We start from the raw sequence: 25,402 nt of genomic DNA, 5'->3' as shown, positions 1-25,402 counted from the left end.
TTGACATGTTTCGTGTTAAATTGGAGATAAACATGACATCAGCGAGTTCATCTAGGCTCTGCCCTTTTCCTCATGTCTTAATCCAGTGGTCTCAAAACAGCAAGATCTGCATCACTTGGAACTTGTTAAAAATGCAAATTCCTTCTGAGTCAGAAACTGGGGGTGGATTCTGTGTCTCCACCAGCAACCCGCCCCAACGGTGATGTTGACAGGCACCCGGAGGTTCTGAGCACCCTGCCTCTCCCCTCCCCACTCATCCATTCATGCACTTGCTGGAGATGCAGTGCAATTGGAGTGTTTATGCTCCGTGTTCTTGCCCGTCGTGCTTTATATAAAGCAGAGCCATGTGCTTTTTGCTTTTCCTTCCCAAGAGAGGCAGCGCTGATGGTGTGTTTGGAGTCTGGGCTTCTCAGACTCCTCAGACGTACATACAGCCAACCGACTTATTAACCGTTTGCTGAGTAGAAGTTTAATGGAGAAATATCTGTTTAAAACAATCAGCCAGAAAGAACAGCTCTTTTACAAACAAGTTATGGCAGTGACAAGTCAAAACCCCGGGTTTGATTTCCTGTTCCTTTGACCCACCCCTGGAAGAGGAAAGAGGGAAGTGAGAAGGAAAGATGGGGCTGTCAATATGTTAGCTGGAGGAATTACAAAAATACACTCTGATGTAGCAACAAGATTATCATGAAACATGCCATGGGGGCGGGGTTGGGGAGTGGGGAGGGAAAGACAGACTGGGAGGGTCTCCACCCTGGGGTGGAGACCTGGAGGCAAAGCTTGCCTCAGTGTCTTGGGGAAGAAGGAATCCCGATTCCCAGCCGGCAGGTCTGGGGCTGGAGACATGCTGTTTTGGGGATCACCCGGACACCTGGGGAGACAGAAATGATTAAAATGGCAAATTCAGTAGTTTTCCTGACCTTTCAATCCTATTTGTCCTGGTGACTGAGCAATAGAAGGGAGGCAATAAAAAGCTTATCAATGGAATAAATAGCCACTAAAACAGCAAGTAGGGTTCCCTAACTTCTATACACCTTGAGTCTACTGATAGGACTCACAGACTAAAGAGGAGCTCAGTGGGCTGGGACTTGAAAGGCATAACATAGGCCCCATGCCCAGAAACAGCTCTCTTATCCCTAGTATTTGGAATCCATATGTAGTAATTCAATTCATTTCTTGAGGCTAAATAGTGTTCTCATTTATGGCTCTTTAAACCAAATTTCACTAATTCCTCACCATGAATGAATCTGCTCACTTTTCACTGTCTACAACGGTTAGGGCATGGGGGCATAAGACATAGTAGTGTGGGGACAGGGAAAATGATGGTAAGTAGATACCCTTTTCACAGTTCTGTCTAGGACTGGACTGCCATGTCCCTCTTTCCGAACATATCATTACGCACTCTAAATAGGGCTCTTTATCCCATTTCGGTGTTAGGTGGCCCTACTTCCTCTAACCTTCTAAGTATAGATTAGTATTGGATATCTCAGAAGTCCAGAACAGCCCTGGCAACAGGATCCCCCAAGATGGAGAAATCTCAGGCATGTGTAGGGCTGGCTGGGCTATGTGTAGGTGAGTGAAGACAAGGTTTAAGCTGCCTGTTGTGGACTCATAAGTACATATCCATATTGGAACTCAGCTACCATGAATGTGTGCAAAAAGGAAATTCAGAGATCGTTACAGTAAGAGGAAGGAGAGCAATCAATAATACCCAACATGAACTGGTTAATGTTTCCAATGGTTCCATCAAGAACTTCGTATCTTGAGCAAAGCAGCAGACAGAGGCTAGTTGCCAGTTATGTTTCAGTGCCTCTCAGTGGGAAGCTTAATAGAAAATTAAGAAAATCAGTTGCCTGAATAGGGGCTGAAATAATTTCTTTTTGTTCTGTTTTTAAATAGATTCCTGCTAATGTAATTGATTTTAAACTGTCTTTAGGTAAAGAAAATGGTTGTGGTTCAGAATTAGACAAGAGCCTCAGTGTCCCTTAAGAGCCACTTTAAAGAAGAATAAATGTCTGAGATTTGAAAGAATTCAATCCATGCCACTTCTGAAGGATATACTGAGTTAGGTAATGTGCAAATATGGCTTAGGAAGAAATAGGGTGTTGGTTAAGGATCCAAGAGTATGACTTCAAAAATGGCGTGGGTTAATTCAGGGCCTTCGGAAATTAGTCATTCTGCTAAAATATACAGGGCAGGCTTCTCCTTACAACTTAATACATATGTCTGTATTTGGCAATGGGCCTGTTGCAAACCAGATTACCTGCAAGGAGCTATGTGGGCTGCCTCCATGCTGAAGTGTGGGTGCCAAAGATTAACATTTGTATATACTTTGAAGATTATTAACATTTATTTACTTTTGAGAGACAGAGAAGGAATGGGAGAGGGGGAGAGAGAGAGGGAGACACAGAATCTGAAGCAGGCTCCAGGCTCTGAGCTGTCAGTACAGAGCCCAACATGGGGCTCTAACTCAGAAACTGTGAGATCACGACCTGAACTCAAGTTGGATGCTTAACCGACTGAGCCACCCAGGTGCCCCATTTGAATCAAGATTATTAATGATCTGCCTACCTTTGACATACGGGAAGCAAAACAAAACAGCACATATAGATATTTTTTTTGTTTTATGCTTCTGAGTCAGGGAAGACCCCCCCCCCCCCACTTGGGTAATGTTTGGGGAATGTTTTTGACCAACTGGTTAATTCTTTCCATTAGGGTAAGTTTCTAGACTGTTAGAGAAGAGGTATGAGGCTCTGAAGATAATCAGAATCCCAAATATGAATTAAGGCACATATGCTTGATGGGTGGGATTTTCTTAGATTTTCAGAAAATTCCACTGTGCTAGTTTCCTATGCTATTCAAAGTTATGTACAGGTTGATGGGCTGAGGAAAGTGGAGTTTGTAATGACTGGGCAATAAACTAGGGTTTTTGATGTTTATTATCTGATATGTATTTTAGTACCTTTATAAGCATTCCCATGGGAGGAATGGCCAGGAAGGAGAGAGGAATAAAAGCAAGCAAGCAAACAAAATAAAACAAAAACGGCCTCTGGGAAGAAAGTGAGGAAAGATGATGATCTCTTAGTCTCTGTTCTAAAACTACTGGGTCAGTTGGGCCAAATCCTCAAAGGCTTGCTCAGTAATGATGCCATTGACATCAACAAATCAGTCCATCTCTGGCAAGGTGGCAGTATGGACGGATGACAAGTGGAAGAAAGAAAAGCAAAAAGTGTAACTCCTGGTCCTAACCAGAACTCCTTGATGGGGGAGAGTGGGAAAGTGTAGTGCTTTCTGTGGAATCCAGGCACCTTGAGATACAGGGGGTAGAGGAGGAGATAGCTAAGCTGTCTCTGAAGGTGAAATAGCAACAGCACAGCCACAGAAATCAGGCAGCGGATAGCTAAAGGTAGGTCTAGCTATTGGTTCTTAGAGATAGTCTCTGAGGAAAGGTGAATTGAATGGTTGTTATGGCAACCGGATAGGAGGATTGGTCCACTTAACTGTCCCCATAGTAACTGAGCTGCTGGAGAGCTATAGAGGAATTAGTTATCTTAACATGCTACTATTATCCCCATGGTAACCAATCTCTAAATGGCAGTGGTCAGCCTTAAGGAGTAATCCCAGGAAAATCTTTGCTCCCTAGAGAAAGGGTGGGTAGGAGGCAGGGAGGTGAATTGACTTCCCCCGCCTCCCAGAGGCTGAACACCTTGAGGTGGTGTAGGGTGTGTGTATGTGGCTGGGGGCTAATGTGTTTCCAGGCCCAGGAGGAAGGCTAAGACAGTTGGGTATATAAGGTTTCCTTTGGCCCCCAGCTCATTCGTGCCCAACTCACTCATGGGTTGAAGTGGATGGTGCAGCTGGGAGGGGCTCCCCTTCCGGCTACACATTACCATTCTGATGCAGAGTGCGCCGGCGCTGGCTGGACTGCAAGCTCAGGACTAGGTACTGCCTCATGAACTCACTGAACCGCTTCTGGTTGGCCAACTTCCGGGCCGACTTCCGGGCCCCGGTGAAGCCCCCAAACCTCTTTTGCAGCTGCTTCTGCTCCATTTCTCCAGTCTCATCCATGCCGGGCTCTGTCCCTTTCTGGGCTTGGATTAGGCTCCTGATGCGAGGCATTCGCTTCAGTTGTATCTCGGAGGAGGCGCTTGGCTGGTAAAGGGCAGCTGCCACGTGCTCTGGGTCAGCAGGGCTGAGCTGCCAGGAGCCCCTGGCCATGACCTTGGTGCATGGAGTCCAGAGAGGGCTGCTGAAGACCTTCCCTTCACACTCAAGGATGCACACCTGCAAAGACAGAGGTGGGAGAAGGGAGGAGGATCAGGAATGCCTATTATATTCGTCCAAAGAAATAGTCTTTTTCTTTTTTTTCATGTTTATTCATTTTTGAGAGACAGAGAGCATGAGTGGGAGGCAGAGAGAGAGAGAGAGAGAGAGAGAGAGAGAGAGAATCCTAAGCAGGCTCCAGGTTCTGCACTGTCAGCACAAAGCCCGATGTGGGACTCAAACCCATGAACTGTGAGATCATGACCTGAGCCGAAGTCGGACGCTTAACTGACTGAACCACCCAGGTGTGCCAGTAGTCTTTTTATTGTATACGAAATTTACATCGATACCAATACAAATGCTTCAGAAGCATCTCTTTATTAAGTCACCATTCAGTAGTTACTTAGGTTCACAGAATTTCCAAGTTATAAAGAAACAGAAAATGATCTGGCCAAGCTCTGTCATGTCACAAAGGAAGAAACCTGGGACTCAAAGAGGTGAGATTAATTTGTCCCAGGTGACACAGAAAGTTAATGCAGAATGAGTGCCCCAAACTACACACAGAGCCCTCGTTGAGTTTTTGAAGCCAAACACAACTCATGGCACCCATAAAGAAGAATTTTATTTTGTTCTCTTTTTGGGCTTGAGAGAGGTTGGATTGGCTTAAGAAATTGGGGATGTCAAAGCATGTGCTGAAATCTGCAAGGCTATTTTAAGGCCACCGTGTTAAGATGAACCCTGGTGTTGTTCATTTTTTATCCCACATACTCTAGTTATACTATCTGTGCATCAGCTCTAGAGAATGAGGGTCAAGACCCTTTGAGATGTAGGTAGGTTGGGCAATTGGGTTCCAGGTGGGGAAGAGGGGCCATCAGATGCAATCCTTTAGACTTGCCAGGCCCCTGGGAACTTCGGGCACTACTCTGTCTCTCCAGGTGTCTCCCACTTCTAATCTAGACCAACAGCTTGACCATGCTGTTTCCACGTCCCTCCTAACTGATCCTGGCCTTGGCCTTGCCTCCCACATTCCTGTCTCTGATTGGGTCTTCTGGAAGCACCTACCTCCAATTTTTCTTACTGTTTGCTGTTTTGGCTTCACCTCAAATGCTTCTCTGTGAAAATCCCACTGCAGCTTCTCTTTGGACAGCTACAGGACATCAGAAGACTGGTGTGTGTGCCCAGTACCCCCTATCTGGGGAGCAAAACCCTCGCCCCGGTGTTCAGAGAGGCACAGATGCCAATACGAGCAAGGTTTCCAACCTGACCCCTAACCGAGGAGTGAGATGTGCATGCAGCTATATCACAGACCTTACAGCCATTCCACCAAACCCTAGAAAATGTCTCCTCCAATCCTACTTCTCTCGCAACCCCTTGCCACCCCTGACCCTGACTCTCTTTTGTCCTCACCAGGCTTCTCCAAGATGTGGTCTACACTCATGCTTCTATCTCAGCATCTTCAATTTTTTTCTCATGTCCTTGAAATCTGCTTCCCACCCTCATCTTCCACTAACTGCCTCTTCAGGACCACCAGTGAATTCTGGTCACCAGATCCAATTAGCCCTCATTCTCTCTGACTTTGCAGCATTTGGCAATGTGCACCACACCCTCCCCCAAATTCTCTGACATTGCACTCACCTCTCAAACTATGCACCTTCTTCCTGTGTTCTATCTTTAAGATTCTTTCTTCTCATCTCTATAATCTACCTCTTGGTGACTGTTCATTTCTGTGATCATGGTCATTTCATCTAGGGCATCCCAGGTTTATATGTCCAGCATCTGATATCTATCGAACTCCAGACACTTCTCTGATCCCTGTCTGGTATCTCCACCAAAGTGTCTGACTAGCACTTAAAACACAATTTGTAAAGAATGAAGCCTACCTTCCCTTCTGGGGCAGAGACTGCTAATGCGCATTGGATACCTTTACTAACAGGATACTTGTCCTGCCCAAGGCCACATGTATGTTCCTCAGTCTCCTTTGTAGCCAGAGGTGGCCAATGACATATAAATGGCAGTGACCAAGTGAGGCTTCTGAGGAAAGTAGGGGGCTGACTTATCAGAGAAAAGCATCCTTTTTTAATCTTCTTCTTCCCCTTCTTCCAGCCTCCTGCTTAGAATGTGGACATTTTGGCTGGTGCTCCAGTGGCCATCTTGAAGCCATGAGGTGACTTAGGGTATGGAAGCCATGTGAGGGTGGCAGCCATATACAGATAAAGCAGAAAGGGAAGGAGTCTGGGACATGGGTGATGTGGAGGAGCTACACAATACCAACCCTGTATTGTCCACCTCCCAACTTCTGCATAGGGAATCAAATCTCTGTCCTTTTTGAGCCACTGTTACTTTAGGTCTCTCTTACTAGCAGGTGGCTTTAATCATCCAGTATTACTTTTAATCATCCAATAGACTTGCACTACCCTAAGTCTGCCCTTCTGCTTGGTCTGGGTGTGAATCGAAATCATCTCAACTTTAAAAATATTTTTTAAATGTTTATTTTTGAGAGGGGAGGAGGGGGAGGGACAGAGAGAGGGAGACACAGAATCTGAAGCAGGCTCCAGGCTCTGAGTTTTGCTCTGTCAGCACAGAGCCCTATGCAGGGCTCAAACTCATGAACTGCAAGATCCTGACCTGAGCTGAAGCTGGACGCCCAACCGACAGCCTCCTAGGCACCCCCAAATCATCTCAACTTTAAAAAAGACAGAATTCAAAAGCCAGTTAAATTCCTGAGGAATAGCACTGGCATTTAATTTTTTTTTTTTTAATTTTTTTTTCAACGTTTATTTATTTTTGGGACAGAGAGAGACAGAGCATGAATGGGCGAGGGGCAGAGAAAGAGGGAGACACAGAATCAGAAACAGGCTCCAGGCTCTGAGCCATCAGCCCAGAGCCCGACACGGGGCTCGAACTCACGGACCGCGAGATCGTGACCTGGCTGAAGTCGGAGCTTAACCGACTGCGCCACCCAGGCGCCCCAGCACTGGCATTTAAAACTTAACTTTTACAGGGGCACCTGGGTGGCTCAGTCGGTTGAGTGTCCGACTTTGGCTCAGGTCATGATCTTACCGTACATGAGTTCAAGCTTCATGTCAGGCTCTGTGCTGACAGCTGAGAGCCTGGAGCCTGCTTCAGATTCTGTGTCTCCCTCTCTCTCTGCCCCTCCCCCACTCACACTCTGTGTGTCTCTCTCTATCAAAAATAAATAAACATTAAAAAAAAACCTTAACTTTTACAAAGCTCAGGTAATTCTGATATCTGCCTGGGTTTGGAAACCACTGACGTAGTCCATGTTTGCATGTTATGATGAGATTCGGTAATGTGTCCAAAACTATACTGTTAGACAACGTATCACCTGAACAAGAAACCAAATGTCTTGAGTTCCAGCCCAGGAGCTCTCTGTGCTTGCAATACAAATTGGTGGAAATTAATGCAAGAGTAAGGATCTTGTGAGACCAAAGGTAACGTTCTAATGGGAAAATTGCTCATTTTCTGTTGGGTCAGAGTAGGGAAAGAGACAGTATCCAGTGGGAGTGCCACTCCTCTTCACTGATAAGGTTTCCAAGGTGCACCCTTTGCCAAGCCCTCCCCCACGGCCCCATAGGTGGTGACAGGGGTCCCTGTTGATACACAAGTCGTGGGCTTTCTGAGCATGTCTTTGCCATTTAGATTTTCCTCAGAGATGCTGACAGAACGAATATCATCAGTGCCAACTTTTTCACACCCACAATGTCACTGGGTATGAAAGAATGATAGACAACTTCCACAGGTAGGGATAGCAGAGTTTAAAACAATGGTACCTGCAAACTTGAGTGTTCTTTAAGAATTGCTACTGGTTTGTTAGAATCCAAAATATTTTTTCTTTAATATTTTTATTTATTTTTGAAAGAGAGAGAGACAGTGTGAGCAGGGGAGGGGCAGAGAGAGACACACACAGAATCCAAAGCAGGCTCCCGGATCTGAGCTGTCAGCACAGGGTCTGATGTGGTACTTGAACTCGTGAACCGTGAAGTCAGGACCTGAGCCCAACTCATGAACTACGAGATCATGACCTGAACTGAAGTCAGACACTTAACCAACTGAGCCATCCAGGTGCCCCTAGAATGTAAATTCTTAAACTACACCCCTGGAGACACTGATTAGTAAGCCAAGGGTGGGGCCCAAGAATCTGTGTTTTTAACAAACACTCAGGTGATTTGGAAGCTGGACTGTGAGAAATCCTGCTTTGGAACTTGTTCTGAGGAAGGTGTCATCATGGAAGTGGTCAGAGTCTCCTTCAGAGAAAGGGTTACTGGGGTCTGTATTTAGCCTGCTCCTGAAATATTTTGAATAAAACTAGGTAGAACCAATTTGTAGGATGTTCTTTCAGATCAAAATCCTATTGGGTTATTACTGTATAGCAGTGGGTGTCTCTGGGGACAATTTTGTCCCCAGGAGCTATTTGACAATGTCTGGAGACATTTTCGGTTGCCATACGGTGGGTGGGGGTGGGGGAGATGTTACTGCTATCCCATGAGTAGAGGTCAGGGATGCTGGTAGACATCCTACAGGACAGCCCCACATGACAAATAATTCTCCAACTTAAAATGTCCACAGTGGTGAGTCTGAGGAATCCTACCTTCCAGGATAAAAGGGAAAGCATGAATAGTATTGGGAAAGCCAGCAGAAGTGTCAAATTTTGGTACCAACAAGGACTTTGAGCAGACTTGGTCCAATCCTCACAGTATAGGAGCCCCAAATGCTTGTTGAACTGTTCTGTGCCTTCAGTTTACAAGAACAGGTGGAGGTTGTTAAACCTAGAGGCTATTAGATCTTCTGTGAGCCCCTGGGTTGCTAAGCCCAGATGGTAATTAGATTGTGTGTCAATCAGAGAAAATGCAATTCTATGATGAAACCAGATGCATAGGTTGTACAGAGACTCAACATACTGTTAGATGCATTAGGTACTAACAAAATCATCTCAACTCTTGATTTAGGAGAAGGTTTGGGGCAAATGTGGAGGATCCAAATTCACAACAGCATTTGTGGCGCCAGATGGGCATATGAGCTTAATGCCTAACACTCTGGTCTAAGGGACCCACCAGCCTCTTTCCAGAGATTGGATAATGGCCTCTTAAGTGAGCTGGACACATTTTCGCAGCCCACACTGATGACATTTCTATATTAAGCCAGAGTGTGGATGAGCATCTGGAAAGTTTCAGACTGGTGCCAAATTGATCTGTAAATCTGGGTTTGTGGGGAAACTGAGCAAAGGGCCATTTGGACATCTGAGATCAAACATTAGGGAAATAGGCACATGAGCCCACTGGAAGGAAACGAGGAAGCTCATTGATATTGTCAAGCGTCTGCCACTAAAGAATCAAATCGCCTCTGACCAAGAGACATTTGGGAGCTATTTGTTTTAGGAGGTTGTTCTAGAATATCTGAGGGCTAACACGAATTGGCAAGCAGATGAATAGTGCAAAAGAAAAACATGCTAGGAACTCTTACTGCAAATTAACTAGGAAGAGTTTTTGTGTAATGAAGATACAAAGCACTACGAGAAGTTAGTTTCTTTTGCTATTAATCAAGTTCCAGGGAGTTTTAGATAAATTTCCCCAGACCTTGAGGGTTACTTTCTCCTTTGTCTCTAAAACAACTCAGCAAATCTTGTTTTTTCTACTTTAGCTGAGGGGGTAAGTGCCATTCATAATTAGGTGGAAGGAGCCCAAGATATTGCAATGGGTTTGAGTGTATGAGTCATTTACTGACCAAAATTATAGTCTAACAAAAAGCCAGCCATACTTGGACCATTGACCTGGAATGAGAAATGCAGAACTTCTTGATAAAACCAAGAACTTAGGGGGTCCTAGGAATCGCTCAGTAATACATAACTTAGTGGAGGGATTGGGAAGGTGACCCTTGCTGAAATATCTAAGTTCCCCCCACCCCCCATAATTCACAGAGTGGAAAAAGGTTGCAAGATTTGGAAATGAGGTGTGGTTGCCAACATTCTAGGCATTTCGTCAAACTTTTAAAAATGGGTTAAAAGTGAATACAAACTAGAGGCAAAACAGCCAGGCAGTTAGGTCCTCTGAAGGTCAGCAGGCACTTTGAAGCATTTATCCCTCAACCATGAGGCTGTAACTGGCCATATTTTAACTTGTTTCAAAGAAGTATCTAACAGCGTTTTCAGGACCCCAGAGATTTAAGATGCAATGGAGGAATGAAAACAAATTCTTTAATGGCTTTGAAAGACACCAATGTGAAAACGCGGCAGCGTCTGCAGTGGATGGACCTATTAGGGGACTAAGGGTCTTGCAATTTTACAGTTTCCATGGGACATGCTTATTGAGTACTGCTCTGTGCCACGCTCAGTGCTGCATGCTGGGGATACCCAGGACAATCAGAAGAGGAAGCTCACACGTTATGGTGAGAGAGTAGCAGATACGGATAACTGTTAGAAGACAAAGGAGTGAGGGGCTGGCTCTCTTGGGGGCAGGTGGAGAATCAGCACAGTGTTCTCACAGGTGAAATTTAATCTGAGTTTTGAAGTAGGGGTATTGGATTAAGATGAAGGGAGAGGCATGTGCCAGATGGTGGGGCAAGTTCCTGAAGCCTTAGCAAGGCCGGGAAGGGAAAGTGGGATTTCCCAGGAACTATGAAAAGTGATTGAGCCCAGCAGAGAAGAGGTGAGGCGTGTACCTTTGGGAGTCCCCTACAGCCTGGGGAGAACTGAAGGCCTGGGGTCCAGGGATGGCATCTCAGAAGGAGAGAGTATGGGGAGGAAAGAATTCCTGAATCTTGATCACTTAGGTTTAGAGGGTGGGGAGGGGAACAGGAACCCACCAGGAGGTAATAAAAAATGAATCGGAATGGGGAAGAGAACCAGGCGAGTTCACCGGATTGACTGGGAAAGGACAGGGAAGAGGAAACCTGCAGATTGGCTCCAGACCTCTGAGAGAGCAGATAAGAAGTGATGCAGCCCAAAGGGGTGAGGGCTGCGAGTGTAGATTACTCTCTGGGTGTACAGATATCTGTTCAAGTCCTAATGCTTTCTTTGATGGGGGAAAACAAAGCATTGCCATGAAAGCTAGAGATTCCAGCATTGTGCATAACTTTCAGTCTTGTCTAGGCTGCAGATGGAGAATTTAGCAGTGTGGAGATGATCAGATTATTGCTTAATCAACTCATCATTGGTTTACATGTAAACCAAGTTGGCCACTCTCCTTACTAAGACTAGGGCAAAGTGTTTTTTTAGATGAGCTTTTAAGCCTCTCTGGGCTGCATGGAAAAAGCCTGTGGGCCTTCTGTGTTCCAGCCAAACTCAGCTTTTCTCAGTTCCGTAAATGCCACTTCCCTCTGGCACAGGCATTTGAACGTGTACTCCCCACTCTATCACCTGGGACCCTCTCTCTGCCTCTTCGCTACCATTCTTTAGGTTTCCTTAGAGACTTCAGTTCCTTCAAGAGTCCCGTCTGTCCTTCTAGTCTGGGTTGGGGTCCACTGTCTGTGCTTCCCCAGCATCCAGTAGTTAAGCCCTCTTGAAGGGATCGTGGGATCTTCTCTCCCACTGGTTGCAGACTCCATCCATCTGCTTCCTGGACCCTTTGGCCTGGCCCTGTGCTCAGCATACAGAAAACCAAAATGGATGAATGAGGACGGGCCAACTTTGGATGGGTCATCTGGGGATGCTCTTCATGATGCTGTAGAAACCCACTGAGCAGGCGAGGGAAGAGCTTGCTGTTTGGGTCTGTAGGGCCTGTGTCTGCTCATCATTAGTGAGCTAGCCCAATGTAAATATGTGTTCTATATTTGTACACTTGCCTTAAGGAGCAGTAGTTACTTTTGGTTGTTTTTAACGGTTGAGGAGTTTGAATTATGACATCTTTTGAAAGAAGTTTGACTACAAAGAAAAAATGATTGAGTTATATTGGATTTAATAGAGGAATAACTCTTTAGGCTGACATGAAAGCAGTTGAGAAAGCAGTTTATTTAAGGAAAAGAAATTTAATGCCAGATTAGAACCTCAAATTAAAAATTTTAAATATAGGGGCTCCTGGGTGGCTCAGTCGGTTAAGTGTTCAACTTTGGCTCCGGTCATGATCTCATGGCTTGTGAGTTTGAACCCCGCATCGGGCTCTGTGCTGACAACTCAGTGCCTGGACCCTGCTTCGGATTCCATGTCTCCCTCTCTCTCTGCCTCTCCCCTGCTTGCACTGTCTCTCTCTCTCTCTCTCTCTCTCTCACACACACACACACACACAAATAAATAAAACATTAAAAAAAAAACTAGAAAAACCAAAAACCAAAACAAAATTTAAAATATAAACAAAATTTAAAATATAAGACAACATTTGGGTATTCACTGTAGAATTATCTATAATATCAAAAATGGAGGGCAACGAACATGTTCAACAGGAGGGGAGTAGTTAAACAAATTATACTGTATTCCTAGAAAGAAAGAACTTAAAATCATGTTTAATAACATGAGGAAATTATCCTGGTATAATGTAGCAAGTGAAAAACTAGGACTCTTTCTCTGACAGGTGGGATTAAAGTAACGTTCTTCTGTTACACTTCTCTGAATTTGCCAAATTCTCTAAAAATGAGTATGGATTATTTAATAATGGGAACAAAATGGCAGCACAGGCAGGTCTTTATCTGAAGTGGAAAAGGGGAAAGATGACAGAGTTTGCATTTAGAAGATGCTAAAGTCAGCACCTGTTTCCTATCGACCACGTGGCACCAGGTGAGTCACATGCCCCCTGGGCAAGGCCTTAATTTCTCATTCTGGGTTGGAGGAAGGAGGGAGAAGAAGACGGAGGGCGTTCCATGGCCTACCTCAAGGTTGAAGCTGTCAAGAGCTGGGCGGAGCTTCTCTCTGCAGGTCAGACAGTCCTTCTGGCAGCTGCTGGACACGCTGGAGAAGAGGCTGAGCAGCAGGAGGTCACAAAGCAGGATTTTCATGGTGCAGGAGCAGGAAGCAGGGGGCTAAAATACTAAAAGAAGTGAGGGTGCACCGCAGTTAGAACAGCCTTTCTGGGGGGGTCTCACACAGGGGATGCCACCAGAGGGGACGGTGCCAGGCCCAAGATTCGCCTCCCAGGAGGGAGCAGGTTGTCAAGGATACAAGAGGCTTGCTCCTGCCAGCTAGGCCTACCGTTCATGCAGGGGTGAGTGTCTGGGATCCTAGGCGGAGCACCCCTGTGATTCCTGCCACCTAGCTGGCCTCGACGTGCACAAAGCACTTCCAGGGGGCTACAGACCTCACTTTGCAACTTACTAACTTGTGGTTGTAAGACAACCTCTCCAAGCTTCAGTTTTCATGTCTGTAAAAGGGGGATAGTGCTACCTGTCTCGTCATAGGGCCATTGCGAAGAGATGAGATCCGTAAGGAGGTTTGGCAAAGTGCCGTGCATGAGTGAGACGTGTGCAGTGAGGTTCATGGATGACTCGTGTCCTTTGTCTCCTCCTCCCCAGCCTTCCCTGCCTCAGCCAGGAAAGCCCCACATCCCAGAATTTGCTCTTCCAGGAAGCTCCCAGATTCCTTGTCTGTTTCCCCTGCGAGAGGTGAGCTTGCTTCTGAGCACAGGGCCAGTATGTCTACCCTGCGAGGCCATCCAAAACACAGGACCAGGTATGTGGAGTTATTTATTGAAAAATGAACAAAGACACTAAGATAATAGCTCAAATTATTATTAGTTGGACCAGTAGTGTATAATTTTTATGTAGGATGGCCTGAAAGATGTGCGGTTTTTCCTGTTCCTCTTTAAATTTATCCTGTGAGCAAGCCTCCTGAATCAAAAAGCTATTTCCTTAGACTGCATCATTTTGGGTCCCTGTAGAAACATCTGTATTTGGAAGATTAAATGGAAAGGGAACAAAGGAACTTTCTGGCAATGTTGTGAATGTTCTTGATTGAGGTATAGGTCGCAGGGGGGGTATACATTTGCCAAAACCTGTGTGCATTTCCCTATATGTAAATTTTACCTCAACAGAGTCCAGCGCAGAGAAATAAAAATTATCGCCTTGATTGCTTTTTCATCAGACAAAACTAAGAAACTGTATAAGCCTTGCTACTCAAATACAGTCTGCAGTCCAGCATCAACATCAGCTGGGGTCTTGCTAGAAATGCAGAATTTCAGGCACGAACCCAGAACCACTGAATTTGATCTGCCTTTTTAGCAAGATCTTCAGGGGATCCATACACATGCTAAAGTCCGGGAAGCCCTGGGAGAAGACGGATGTGGAATGGAGAGGGTCAATAAGAGGAGGAAGGGGATCCTGCAGTTGAATTCACCCAATGGCCATATTGGGAGACTCCCCCAGCCCTTCTTGTGTGTCATCCAAGCATCTCCTACCAAGAGGATGTCCACTAAAAGATGCTCAATCAGTGTTTTGTTTTTTATTTTGTTAATGTTTCTTTATTTTTGAGAGAGAGAGAGACAGAGTGTGAGCAAGGGAGGGGCAGGGAGAGAGGGAGACACAGAATCTGAAGCAGGATCCAGGCTCCGAGCCGTCAGCACAGAGCCCGATGCAGGGCTCAAACTCATGAACCGTAAGATCACGACCTAAGCCGCAGTGGGACACTTAACCAACTGAGCCCCCCAGGCGTCCTAGTGTTTGTTAAGTCAAAGAGGTGACATTTGAGATGGGTTTTGAATGAATGACAGTTTTCCAAGAGGACAAAGAAGAGGGCATCTGAGCGGCCCGAGAAATAGCCTTTGGAGAGGCAGAGTCAGGCTCACAGCCTATGAGGCAAACAGGCCGATGTACTGGGGCCACCTGCCCACACTCCCTGAGGGAAGCTCCCTGCTAAAAAGAGAGGTTCGGTCCAGATGGAACCAGGTCTTGTTTGCCATCAAAAGGGTTTGGGCTTTATCCTACAGGTGATGGGATGTCCAGGGCTAATGAACAATGAAGACAAACACCTATACAAATAAACATATCATATGCATTTTTCTTCTCTATCCCAAGGGCCAGTGCTGTAATTGAGACTTATTGCCTTGGTTATTGTGATGACCCCTAATTAGTCCACCTAATGATCTGGCCTCCCACCAAACCATCTCCACATCTGATGCCATCACTTCATACTTAAAATAAATCTGTAACCTCCAATGGGACTTAGTATTCCTCCTGCCTGCTTTTTGTAGCGTTCTCTCCTATCATTCACCCTGCCGTCTCTTCCGGTCCTAGCAAATCATGTATAGCTCCCAATTCTATCCTGTCCTTAATGCATTTGTATCTTGGCAAATGATCTTCTTTCTGCACAGACTAGTTGTTTCCACCTCCTACTTCTGACACATCTCAAGAGTGGAAAGCCATCTCTAACCCCTGGTCTGAGTTAGATGAATCTCCTCTGCTTCTATGGCATCGTGAAACGTATCACAGTGGGAAGGCACAGAGCCTCAGGGGCCTGTCAAACAGGCACAACAGACCTGTGTGATAGAGTTGTGATTTTCTTACTTGCTCATCATTGCAGAGTGACTGGGTTCAGATTCCATACCTGCAACTCAACCTCTCCGATCCTCATCTGTAAAAACTGGACAATAATAGTACCTATCTCATATGATGATGAATGTGTTGATGTGTGTAAGCAGTTAAAATAGCACCTGGCACATAACCAGAACTATACCCAGGGGCACCTGGGTGGCTCAGTTGGTTAAGTGTCTGACTCTTGATCTCAGCTCAGGTCTTGATCTCATGGTCATGAGTTCAGGCCCCATGATGGGCTCTGTGCTGGGCATGAAGCCTACTTAAAAAAAAAAAAAAAGAAGGAAAAGAAAGAAAGAAAGAAAGAAAGAAAGAAAGAAAGAGCGAGCCCCAGTACATAGCCTTCACTTTATAACACTATCATTGTCTCTCACATGGCACTTATGACATTATACTGTAAACTTCGACTTAGGTATTTATTTCTCCCACTGGACTGTGACTTCCTAAAGGGTGGAAACCATGTTCTATGGTTCCCTGTATTTCCAGCACCCAGCACAGGGTGAACAGGCACCTAAGAGGTGCTCAGAAAGTCTGATAAGTGACAGTGGAGACTTTTAGGAACACTTTTTGTTCTTAGTTACCATAGAGTTGAGGAGTGTCTAGGAGCATCGGCCCCACTAATGGCACAGGAGCCACTTCAGGACCCGTGTAACTGACAACATGTCCATTAGCTAATTGTTCAGTTCAAGACCCCCGGGGAGGGGTGGGAACCACGCTGTTTCCAGAGCAAGGCAAGATGCCATCCTAATCTGGAACCCCATGCCTGCTGTGGCAGAAGACTGGTTACAAATGGCTGTGAGGGCATGGTTGGAATAGTGTTGTATGGTAAATTTGCAGGTTAAATAGGTGTTGGTACGCCAGCCACAGAAGCTCATCACACTTACAGACTCTTTCGAGGACTGCTTGCATATGTCTTTTGTTTAACTTGAGACTTGCCTTTACATTCCTTAATCTACTACACTTGAGTCATTCTACTTAAGGGGACATTTGTGTAGAACTTGTCCAGAATGGCATGGCTGTGCCCTCTATGGCCACGTGATGGCAGTGCCTGTACGTCACAGAGGAAAGGGAAGGCTAGGAGAAAAGGGACTGTTTCCTTCCCAATACACAATTGCAATACATAATGTTTGCATAGGCTGAGCTGATAAGTTGTGACAGATGTTAATGAAATGCTCTCCAGCTGAGGTTTTTCATGAACCTCATTAACTGCGGCTACTTGTACATTCAGGAAATGCCTGGTGGATTGATTGATGTTTGTTATCTCAAATTCCGGGTAAATGGGTTTTTAGGGTGAGGTGAAGAAAGAAGATGAGCTCCTGGGACATTTAACGTGTAAAATGTGTTTGAGAGCCTCCCTGCATGTAAAATATGAGCTGTCCTTGGTTTGGCACTTGGCAAACCTTGTCGAATTTACTTGGCATTAGCTTGGCCCTCCGGCTGGTCCCTGATACGTCGCTCTTCCAGTCTCCAACCACCCTACCCTCTGTGTCCTTCCCACTCCTCATTTTGAAAAAGTGACTCCACCTTTTATGCAAAAACCGTCCACACACAAAGCTATTTATTCCCTCCAATTCAAAGAATCCTTAAAATGGGTCCGACCACATATGCCCATCTCAGGCCTATCCTGGTTGTGATATTTCAGTGACATCAATGTACGTGAAAGCTCACAGTAAATCTAATTAATCCTTACAAAGGGGACCATATTTTGTACCCTTTGGTATACTCCTCACAACACCTAGTACAATTGCATTCTAGGTTAAGTTAGATTTTGAACTGTATTAAAAACTCAGTAGAAGTTTTTCATTTGTCAGAAATCTCAACAACATCTACATGCTTTTTTTTGTAGCTCTGTGTACAAGTTCATGTCAATTACAATGAAGGCAGGTGGGGCTCCCGAGTGGCTTGGTTGGTTGAGCGTCTGACTTTTCGATTTCAGCTCAAGTCATGATTCCAGGGTGATGAGATCAAGCCCCACATCAAGCTCCATGTGAGCATGGAGCCTGCCTGGGATGCTCTCTCACTGCCCCTCCCCCACTCGTGTGTGCATGCTCTCTCTCTCTCTCTCTCAAATAAAAAAATAAAAAAATAAAAAAAAATAAAATGAGGGTGAGGAATTGGTTAATTCATGGGTTATACTTATATTTCATCTTTACTCTTTGTGCGACTCTGGGCAAATTATCTTACCTCCGAGAGTGTTTGTCTTCTCACCTGCACAGTGGGGATCATGACAGGTGGTTGTCATTTATTGCACAGTACTGACAGTCAGTAAGATAAAACTGCCCGGAATATGTTGGAATTTTGCCTGTATTTACTTGTATTTCACTTGGTGACCCACGCTCAGGCTAACACGTCCATGTGGTGATACTATAATCTGGACATCTCTTATTGAATAAAGAAATGTTTAATTACCTTTTATTTCAGTAGTGACACCTCCTAAATTTAATTGTGACTCACGGTTTATGAAGACAAAATACCACTGTGTGTTAGCCTTAATCTATTTGCATGTAATCTTCCTTCCAAGGGCAATATAATTAGTTGCTTATCTGTTTGGAGGATTACGTATGAAGCGAAAAGTTAATTGAGTTTTGTCTCATGACCTATGAGAAAGCCTGTAATTTTGGAGCTTTTAGTGGAGAAGGGAGGAGGGGCCTCTTGATAGAGGCACATATGTGTAGATGTTGTTCTCATCAACCGTGTGTGAAGATACTGCTCTTCTACAGGTGACGAATGCTTTTCATATTCATATAAAACCCTATCATCTAGGGTTAATAATATACTTCTTTTTGGGGCCCCTGGGTGGCTCAGTCGGTTAAGCAGACTTCGGTTCAGGGCATGATCTCGCAGTTTGTGAGTTCGAGCCCCGTGATGGGCTCTGTGCTGACAGCTCAGAGCCTGGAGCCTGCTTTGGATTCTGTGTGTGTCTCTCTCTCTGCCCCTCCCCTGCTCGTGCTCTGACTCTCTCTCAAAATAAATAAACATGAAAAGAATTAAAATAATATACCTCTTTTTGAGAGGCACATAAGTTCATAGGGGTTAAGCAACTTGCCAAAGATTATCCAGCTTATAAATAGCAGAGCCAGGGCTTAACCTCAGGTGTTTGAACATCAAATTGTGTGTTCTGGGAAACCATAAATTCTATATTCCGATTCTGCTTCAGAAAGGTTGGCAGATTCTGGTGGAATCTCACTGGAATAGTCTCTCTTTGTATTTAACAGTAATCCCATCACTATTATATTCATAATACGATGTGCCAGGTGCTGTCCTAATTGCTTTGTAAGCATCCATCCTATGGGATAAGTGCTATTATCCCCATTTTACAGCTGAGAAAACTGAGACTGGAAGAAGAGAAGTAACTTGGAGCAGCAGAGGTGAGCCTCAAGCCCCTCTGATTTCCAAGCTCATGCTCTCACTAGGCTACTCGTTGATCTCTGCAGCTGTCTGTCTCCATGTAAGTGAATTCATTCTAAGGACCTGAACCCTAGGCTTCCCCTTTCTGATTGTGACATCCTTATTGTTGCCTCCCCTTCGTAGAGGAATTTTTCATTGCCTACAGGCACAGGGTTTATCTTCTACACCCCCCATTTCTTTGACCCATTGCAGACAGGACTCCTACACTGAGATTTTGCTTGTTTACCAGCTATTACTGAGGAAGGCATCTGTAATGTCTTTTCCTCCTCTGACTAATGCACTTACATCCCAAAAGGTCCTTCTTCTGCTCTAAGCTTCCACCTGGAAGGAGGCAGTGAGCATAGAGGAGGTAGAGAGCAAAGCAAGTCTCCCGTCCTACAGAGACCAAGTGTGCCTGGTGCTGGTGAACAATGAATGAGAGCCCTGTGCCTTGAAGCAAGAGGCCTGGGCTCCAACTTCTACTTTGTAGAAGGGATCTTGTTGTAGTGGGATCTTGAGCAAGACCTTTTCTTTCTGTGGGCCTCAGTTTCCCCTTCTCTAGAAAGAGGCAATTGGGTTAGAAGGTTAATGTTTTTTATTTTATAAATACCCAGATATTTGTGCTCTCCTGGTAAGAGGAAGCAAGAAGGAAGGAAGGAACAGGGAGGAAAGATGAGGGTTTCACGAGGCAGTGGCTTCGGGGCAGCGCGGGACAGAGGTGGACACAGCTGGGGCTCAGGAGAGGACCTGGGGCAGGGCAACAGACACATTTCCTGTCAAAGCTGCCACAAAGTTAGAAAGGTAACGCTTTTTTTTTTTTTTTTTTTTTTTAAGCAGTCTCCACATCCTGCTTGAAGCCCAATGCAGGGCTCGAACTCACAATCCCGAGATCAAGATCTGAGCAGACATCAAGAGTTGTCCAGCTCAATCGACTGAGCTACCCAGATGCCCTTGGAAAGGTATTGCTCTTAAATTTGATCTCCCGTAACTTTGAATTGCCCACAGTTCCACATACACTGTCAAAATAATGTAAATGGATTTTTAAAAGGCTTTTATGTACTTTTATAACAAAATCACTTAATGGTCTTTCAAAAAGATTCGAAAATACAAATAAGCAAAAGAGCAATGAATCTAGACCTATCATCTTCAAACTTCTTTAACTTTGTACCTCCAGCAATCCGTTTTGAGCACACATTCCCAACTTATAAGTTCTATACGTTATAAAACCCAGTACACTGCAAAGTAAGAGCAATAGCATAAAAAATAAGGATTTAATATCCCAAAGCCCAGTGGGTTGCTGGGCATCCATGCTCCTTTTGCAGACCCTTGGCCTACACTCGTTAGCATTCAGCTACATGGATGTGGGTTCCAAGGAGGCAGAGGACAGTTTGACAGTCTTCCTCCCGCATTTAGCGCTACTCAGCGTCTGTCAGGATCATCACATGTTTCTTGGCTGAATGAATGAAATGATGAATGGGGCGTGCGGGGTTGGGGAAAGAGGGGAGGCTGGCTCTGAGCCTTCGCTGTGTGGTGATTCACTGATATTTTCACCGGGACTTGGACTCCTTGGAAGCAAGCTTTGCACTTCACCTGCCAAGCCAGGCCCTTCAGAGCTGGCAAAACTTGTTTCTGCAATGCTGAGGCAGCAGCCAATATTTGCAAAACCACAGGATCACGGAAAGTCAAGACTGAACGTGATAGTAGCCTATCTAGGGAAATGCCCAGAAAAAATCAGCTTGCCCCCAAATTTGATGCGCCCCAAATCTCACGGTTTGTGGTTAGTGGGAAACCTTCATGTTAGACAGTGGGAGCACCTATAGGCATTTAAATAAAAGTGTTTAGAAAAATCCAGTGTGCTTAATGAATTCTCAGCCATTCAAGCCACTGCAAGATGCTGTCATGATGACTCCATTTTCTGAGAAGGGCCCACCCCCTCCCAAGGATGTAGCTCCAGATGTGGGGTGATGGGTAGATTGCAAGTTTCCATCATGGGCTTTGGGAGCAGTGGGGCTATGGGGTGGGGCTCACTGAACCATGCTGACGAAAACATAGAACACTCACCCTAAACCTCACATCCCTACTGTGTGTAGGGAACGTAGGGTTTATTAGCAAGGAATAAGCACGTAGAGAAGTTTAGCTCACTGCCTGGCACATAGTAGGTTTCAATAAAAATGAATTCTTTTGCCCTCCTTCTGTGCCTTTGTCCTGGCTGCCACCCCTCTCTCCAAAGCCCTTGACCCATCCAAATTTTACCTCCTTGCCTGCCCCTGGAATCTCTGGAGCATGTGTTCCTTCTTCCAAATCCCTCCAGCACTTGCTGTCTGGACCGTGCAATTTAGGACTTAATTACAGCCAGCCTTGCATTGTCTTCTAATTGTTTGTCCCCTTCCCCCCTGCCGCCCCCCCCCCCCCCATTAGTTGGTAAGCACCCTGGGCCCTGAGGGGGTGGCGTGCAGAAGCCAGGAGGGCTGGGCTCAGTCCTCACAGGGCTCAGTCCAGTTCAGTCCTGAACACATTATTTAGCCTCTCAGCTTCAATTTCTTCAACTGCAACAAGGAGATAATGACACTACCTCACAGGGCTGTTGCTGGGGATAATGGGTGTGAAAGCGTGAAGATGTAAATCATTGTACGCATGGAAAAGGCTGTTATTGTCGCCTCTGTTGAATCCACTGGCCCCCGCCATGCACTTCCCTGCCTGGTGGAGTGTAGATGATAAATACCTGATTGATTGAATACAGAATAGCTTTGTGACAGCTCCTGTCATAGGCTCCAGAGAGCACGGGTTTGAGCCTAATCCTGCAATTACTCCCTTCATTGACAATGCAAAATCTCCTGCATCCTCTAAATCCTGGAGTACCCTCAGCCTTCAGCTGATAAAGCAGGGGCTCGTGCCCCATGGAGAACAGAGCTGCACCCCAAAACAGCCCCAGGATGGGCCACAGTGCCCTCGAACGGCAGCATGCAGAACGGTGGAAGCTGCTTCTTTTACTAGGGCGGTGGTTGAAGACAGTCTTTCCAGGCACCCTTGCCTGCAGAGGACTCAGCAAGCCCAAAGGAACACTAATCTTTTCTGTTAAAGGTATCACAGCATCAGTGGAAGTATATTGAATATTTCCCTGCCATACTTTATAAATGCGAAAAAGGAGCAACCACCCACAGGCAATGAGAAAGCAGCAATTTCTTTGGGAGGTTTTGATAAGAAGCCAGGCAGTTACTTTCCCCCTTCTATGTTGAAAACTCTGGTTTAGGCTTGCTGGCAAATGCCATGCAAAGCTCATCTTTTGTTAGTCTGCCGAACAATGTTATTGGTTATAATTGGGGCAATTATGGGCTGCTCGAGGAAGCGAAACACAGATGTTTAAGCCCAGGATCAGGGTATTCAAGTCCAAAGCAGCTTGCTTTAAATAGTCCATTTCCCGAATCATCCTGCTTTACTTGAAATTCCCCCAGAACTTGCCCATGTTCAGAGTGAGATGGGGGGGAGGGGTACTGAAGGGAGGGGAAGGAGACACACATGGGGCAGGGGGAGAGAGAGAGAGAGAGAGAGGCGCACAAAGGAGACAGAAAGGAGGCTGAGAAAGAGCAAGAGTTTGGATGACTTCTGAACGTTATATTCATCAGGACCCTCAGAGACCTTTTAGTGGGAGAGATGGGCAGGAGGAGAAACATGCAAAGAAAGAGAAGAAACCGCCACATAATTCAGGGTCTGGGAGTCCAAGGTCATCCCTGCAGAAATCTACTTGGGATTCACACACAGTGGCCGTGTTCAGCACTGTACTGGTCGAGCACGGCGCCCCGGGTCCCACTTTTCCCCACATCATTACTAGCAATTTCTATTCAGTGCATAAGGGAGAAGGGTTCCCTCAGGACAGAAAAACTCAAACCCAAATCAAGTTCAGTGGTATGTTGAAAACCAGCCTGAATACACTACGAGGGAAAGGAAAGAAAGGAAGTCAGCCACAGAGAAAAATCACTCACAAGGATGCCCTGAAAGGCAAGTCCCCTGCCCCAGTGCCTGCTCCTCCCCTAATCCCACTCCTGCATCCACCTTTTCTCAGTAGGGGCAGCATCTGGGGAATCAAAACTTTTTCTCATTTCCAAGTTCAGCTCTTTCTTCTTCTGTGTCTCTTCAGGATAAAAACCTCAGCCCTCCCCTCCTACCCCCCATCTGAGCACTGAAACTAAGACGAACGAAGAAATAATTCCCCAGGAGGCCAGCGGCATCCACCCTGGACAAAGAGAGGGTGAGGAGAGAGCCCCGGGCTCCCAGCTGTTTGTCTTGGGGCTGGGGTTCGCATGCAGTTGCCTACCTGAGAGCTGTCAGTAGCCTGGCTCCTTCGGATGTGAGGCTCGGTTCCGCCGTATCAGCCACACCAGCGTATATATATCCTCCCCCCACCCGCTCAGCCCTCCCCTTCCCTGCCCACCTCGATGACACATACACACGCTGACCCCCTTAATCAAGCGAATAGCAGAACCTACAATCCTCCCTGGCTGCTCCCCGCCCCCTTGGCTCTGTGCTCAGACCTGTGACACCCCAGCCTCCCCCCACCATCCATCCATTCTCAAGCCTGCTTTACCTGGACTCTGTTCAGCCAGGATCCCACAGCTGCCTTCCCTTTGCTTCCAGAGGCACGGCGAGGGCTGATGGGGAGCTCTGGCAAGTCAGTCAGAAAAAAAGACTCCTGGTGACAGTGACGAGGCAGACCCCAATCCTGGAGTCTCCTTGAACAACCCTTTTGCACAAGGAGTAAAGAGTAGGAAGCGGGCAGAAGGAGGGGGAATCTCACACGAAGCTCCCACTGGCACAGGGAAGCCCAGAGCTGGGCTAAGCCAAGCCCCCTTTACTGCAAATGCCCCACGGGCGGCAACTATGAGGCCACTCCAGGGAGTGGTTCCACCTGCGATGGGTCAAGTCAGGAGGCATTTTGCAGGTGCCCGCAGCCTGGCACAATGTAAAATGCCGAGCCTTTCAACTCAGAGTGAAGTGTCTGAGATTCTGGCTTCTGTCAGAGCAAGTTACTTCTCTTTGAGAACCTCAGGTCCTTCTTCTGTAAAATGGGTATGCTACTGCCCAGGGTGATTGTGAGTAGAAAAACGAGATTCTATTTGGAACATAGGAGACCTTTAATAAATGAGTGCTGCACCCCCTTCGTCCTCTTCACGTTAAATAAGACCAACTGAATCTGACAATTCCCTGTCAACAGCTAGTGTCACAACAGAGTACTTTCAGAGCTGCTGCTGTACCTTTGGGCGTTGCGCCCGAGTGCCTTGGAGTCTCAGAAGCTGTTGGAGATGCCCCCGCCTCTCAGTGTGGAGCCTCCTTCCCTTCCCACGGGGAAGGCAGATCATGGTCAGCCCAGGCAGGCCGTGTTTAAATCTGCAGCATTCTTGGGGATCCCTCCTTTCTTTGGCCCTAGGCGAATTGCACCATGACTTCCTCCTTGGCTCTCCTGAGAAGATGCAAAAATATTCCAGAATCCCAAGACATGAGGCTATGTCATTCAAGAAGTTCAAGCACCCTCTCATGTGGCAAATCTGGCTCTCTCATGGACCTAAGAACGGTGGGGAAGGATGAAAGAAAGCATCTGCTTTGACTGCTAATGGCATGTTTTTTTTTTTTTTAGGGGGTGGGTGATTGAAACGTTCTGGAATTAGATAGTGCTGATGGTTGCACAACATTGTGGATATACTGAAAACCACGGAATTATGTCCTTTAAAACAGTGAATTTCATGTTATGTAAATTACATCTCAATAAAAAAAAAATAGAAAGCAAGCAAGGAAGCACCTGCGCCAAGTTAAGATCAACAAGTTCTAAGAAGACAACTTCCCTTCCATCTGTATTCATAGCAAAAGGGTCCAGGAGACCAACATACCCTGATTTTAGATCTCTAGTGCCTGAAACTTACACTTTGTTGTTATTACAGGTCAAAGCCACCACTCTGAACTCTGAACAATTAGCATGATATGTGGTCAGTTTTGCATCCTGATGTACGTTGGTATGTAGACATGGAGTTTGATTTTGCACATAATGGGGCAGATATTCCTGGTTGCCTTCCTGATACTCATTCCTCTGTTCTTTCTTACTAAACAGTAACCTTGATTGTATTCTAGGTGGCAATGTGCTCTGCTACCCAGCCTTCTTCAAAGCTAAAGGTAGCCAATGAGAATCAAGCTGCTAGTCATTGGGTGGGGCTTCCAGGAAATCTCTTTTAAAGGGGGCCAATTCAACTAGACAAAACGTCTTCTTTGCTCTCCTTCCTTTCTGCCTGGAACACAAATG

General features: G+C 45.9%; 1 protein-coding gene and 1 long non-coding RNA gene across 3 annotated transcripts; one reads left to right on the top strand and one right to left on the bottom strand.

Moving 5' to 3' along the window:
• Nucleotides 1-446: 446 nt before the first annotated feature.
• PNOC (prepronociceptin) lies at nucleotides 447-23,487 on the bottom strand. 2 transcript variants are annotated; one of them, XM_019828613.2, is made up of 4 exons: nucleotides 23,429-23,487; nucleotides 13,078-13,235; nucleotides 3,833-4,284; nucleotides 447-871 (listed from the first exon to the last, which is right to left on the bottom strand). In XM_019828613.2, exons 2-3 carry the CDS (start codon nucleotides 13,201-13,203, stop codon nucleotides 3,880-3,882), a joined length of 531 nt encoding a protein of 176 aa, XP_019684172.1. In that variant the 5' UTR covers nucleotides 13,204-13,235; nucleotides 23,429-23,487; the 3' UTR covers nucleotides 447-871; nucleotides 3,833-3,879. The 2 variants fall into 2 exon arrangements, with proteins under 2 accessions (XP_019684172.1, XP_003984854.2); XM_003984805.4 differs by having other exon boundaries at nucleotides 3,891-4,284.
• LOC123384862 lies at nucleotides 13,231-25,066 on the top strand. Its single transcript, XR_006596547.1, has 3 exons — nucleotides 13,231-13,873; nucleotides 19,050-20,075; nucleotides 23,252-25,066. It is a non-coding gene; the product is annotated as an uncharacterized LOC123384862 (long non-coding RNA).
• Nucleotides 25,067-25,402: the final 336 nt, after the last annotated feature.

Source organism: Felis catus, chromosome B1 (assembly GCF_018350175.1).
Source record: "Felis catus isolate Fca126 chromosome B1, F.catus_Fca126_mat1.0, whole genome shotgun sequence".
In the NCBI taxonomy this organism is placed as follows: domain Eukaryota; kingdom Metazoa; phylum Chordata; class Mammalia; order Carnivora; family Felidae; genus Felis; species Felis catus.
Note: the sequence above shows the minus strand (reverse complement) of the source record. Positions and strands in the feature narration are given on the sequence as shown.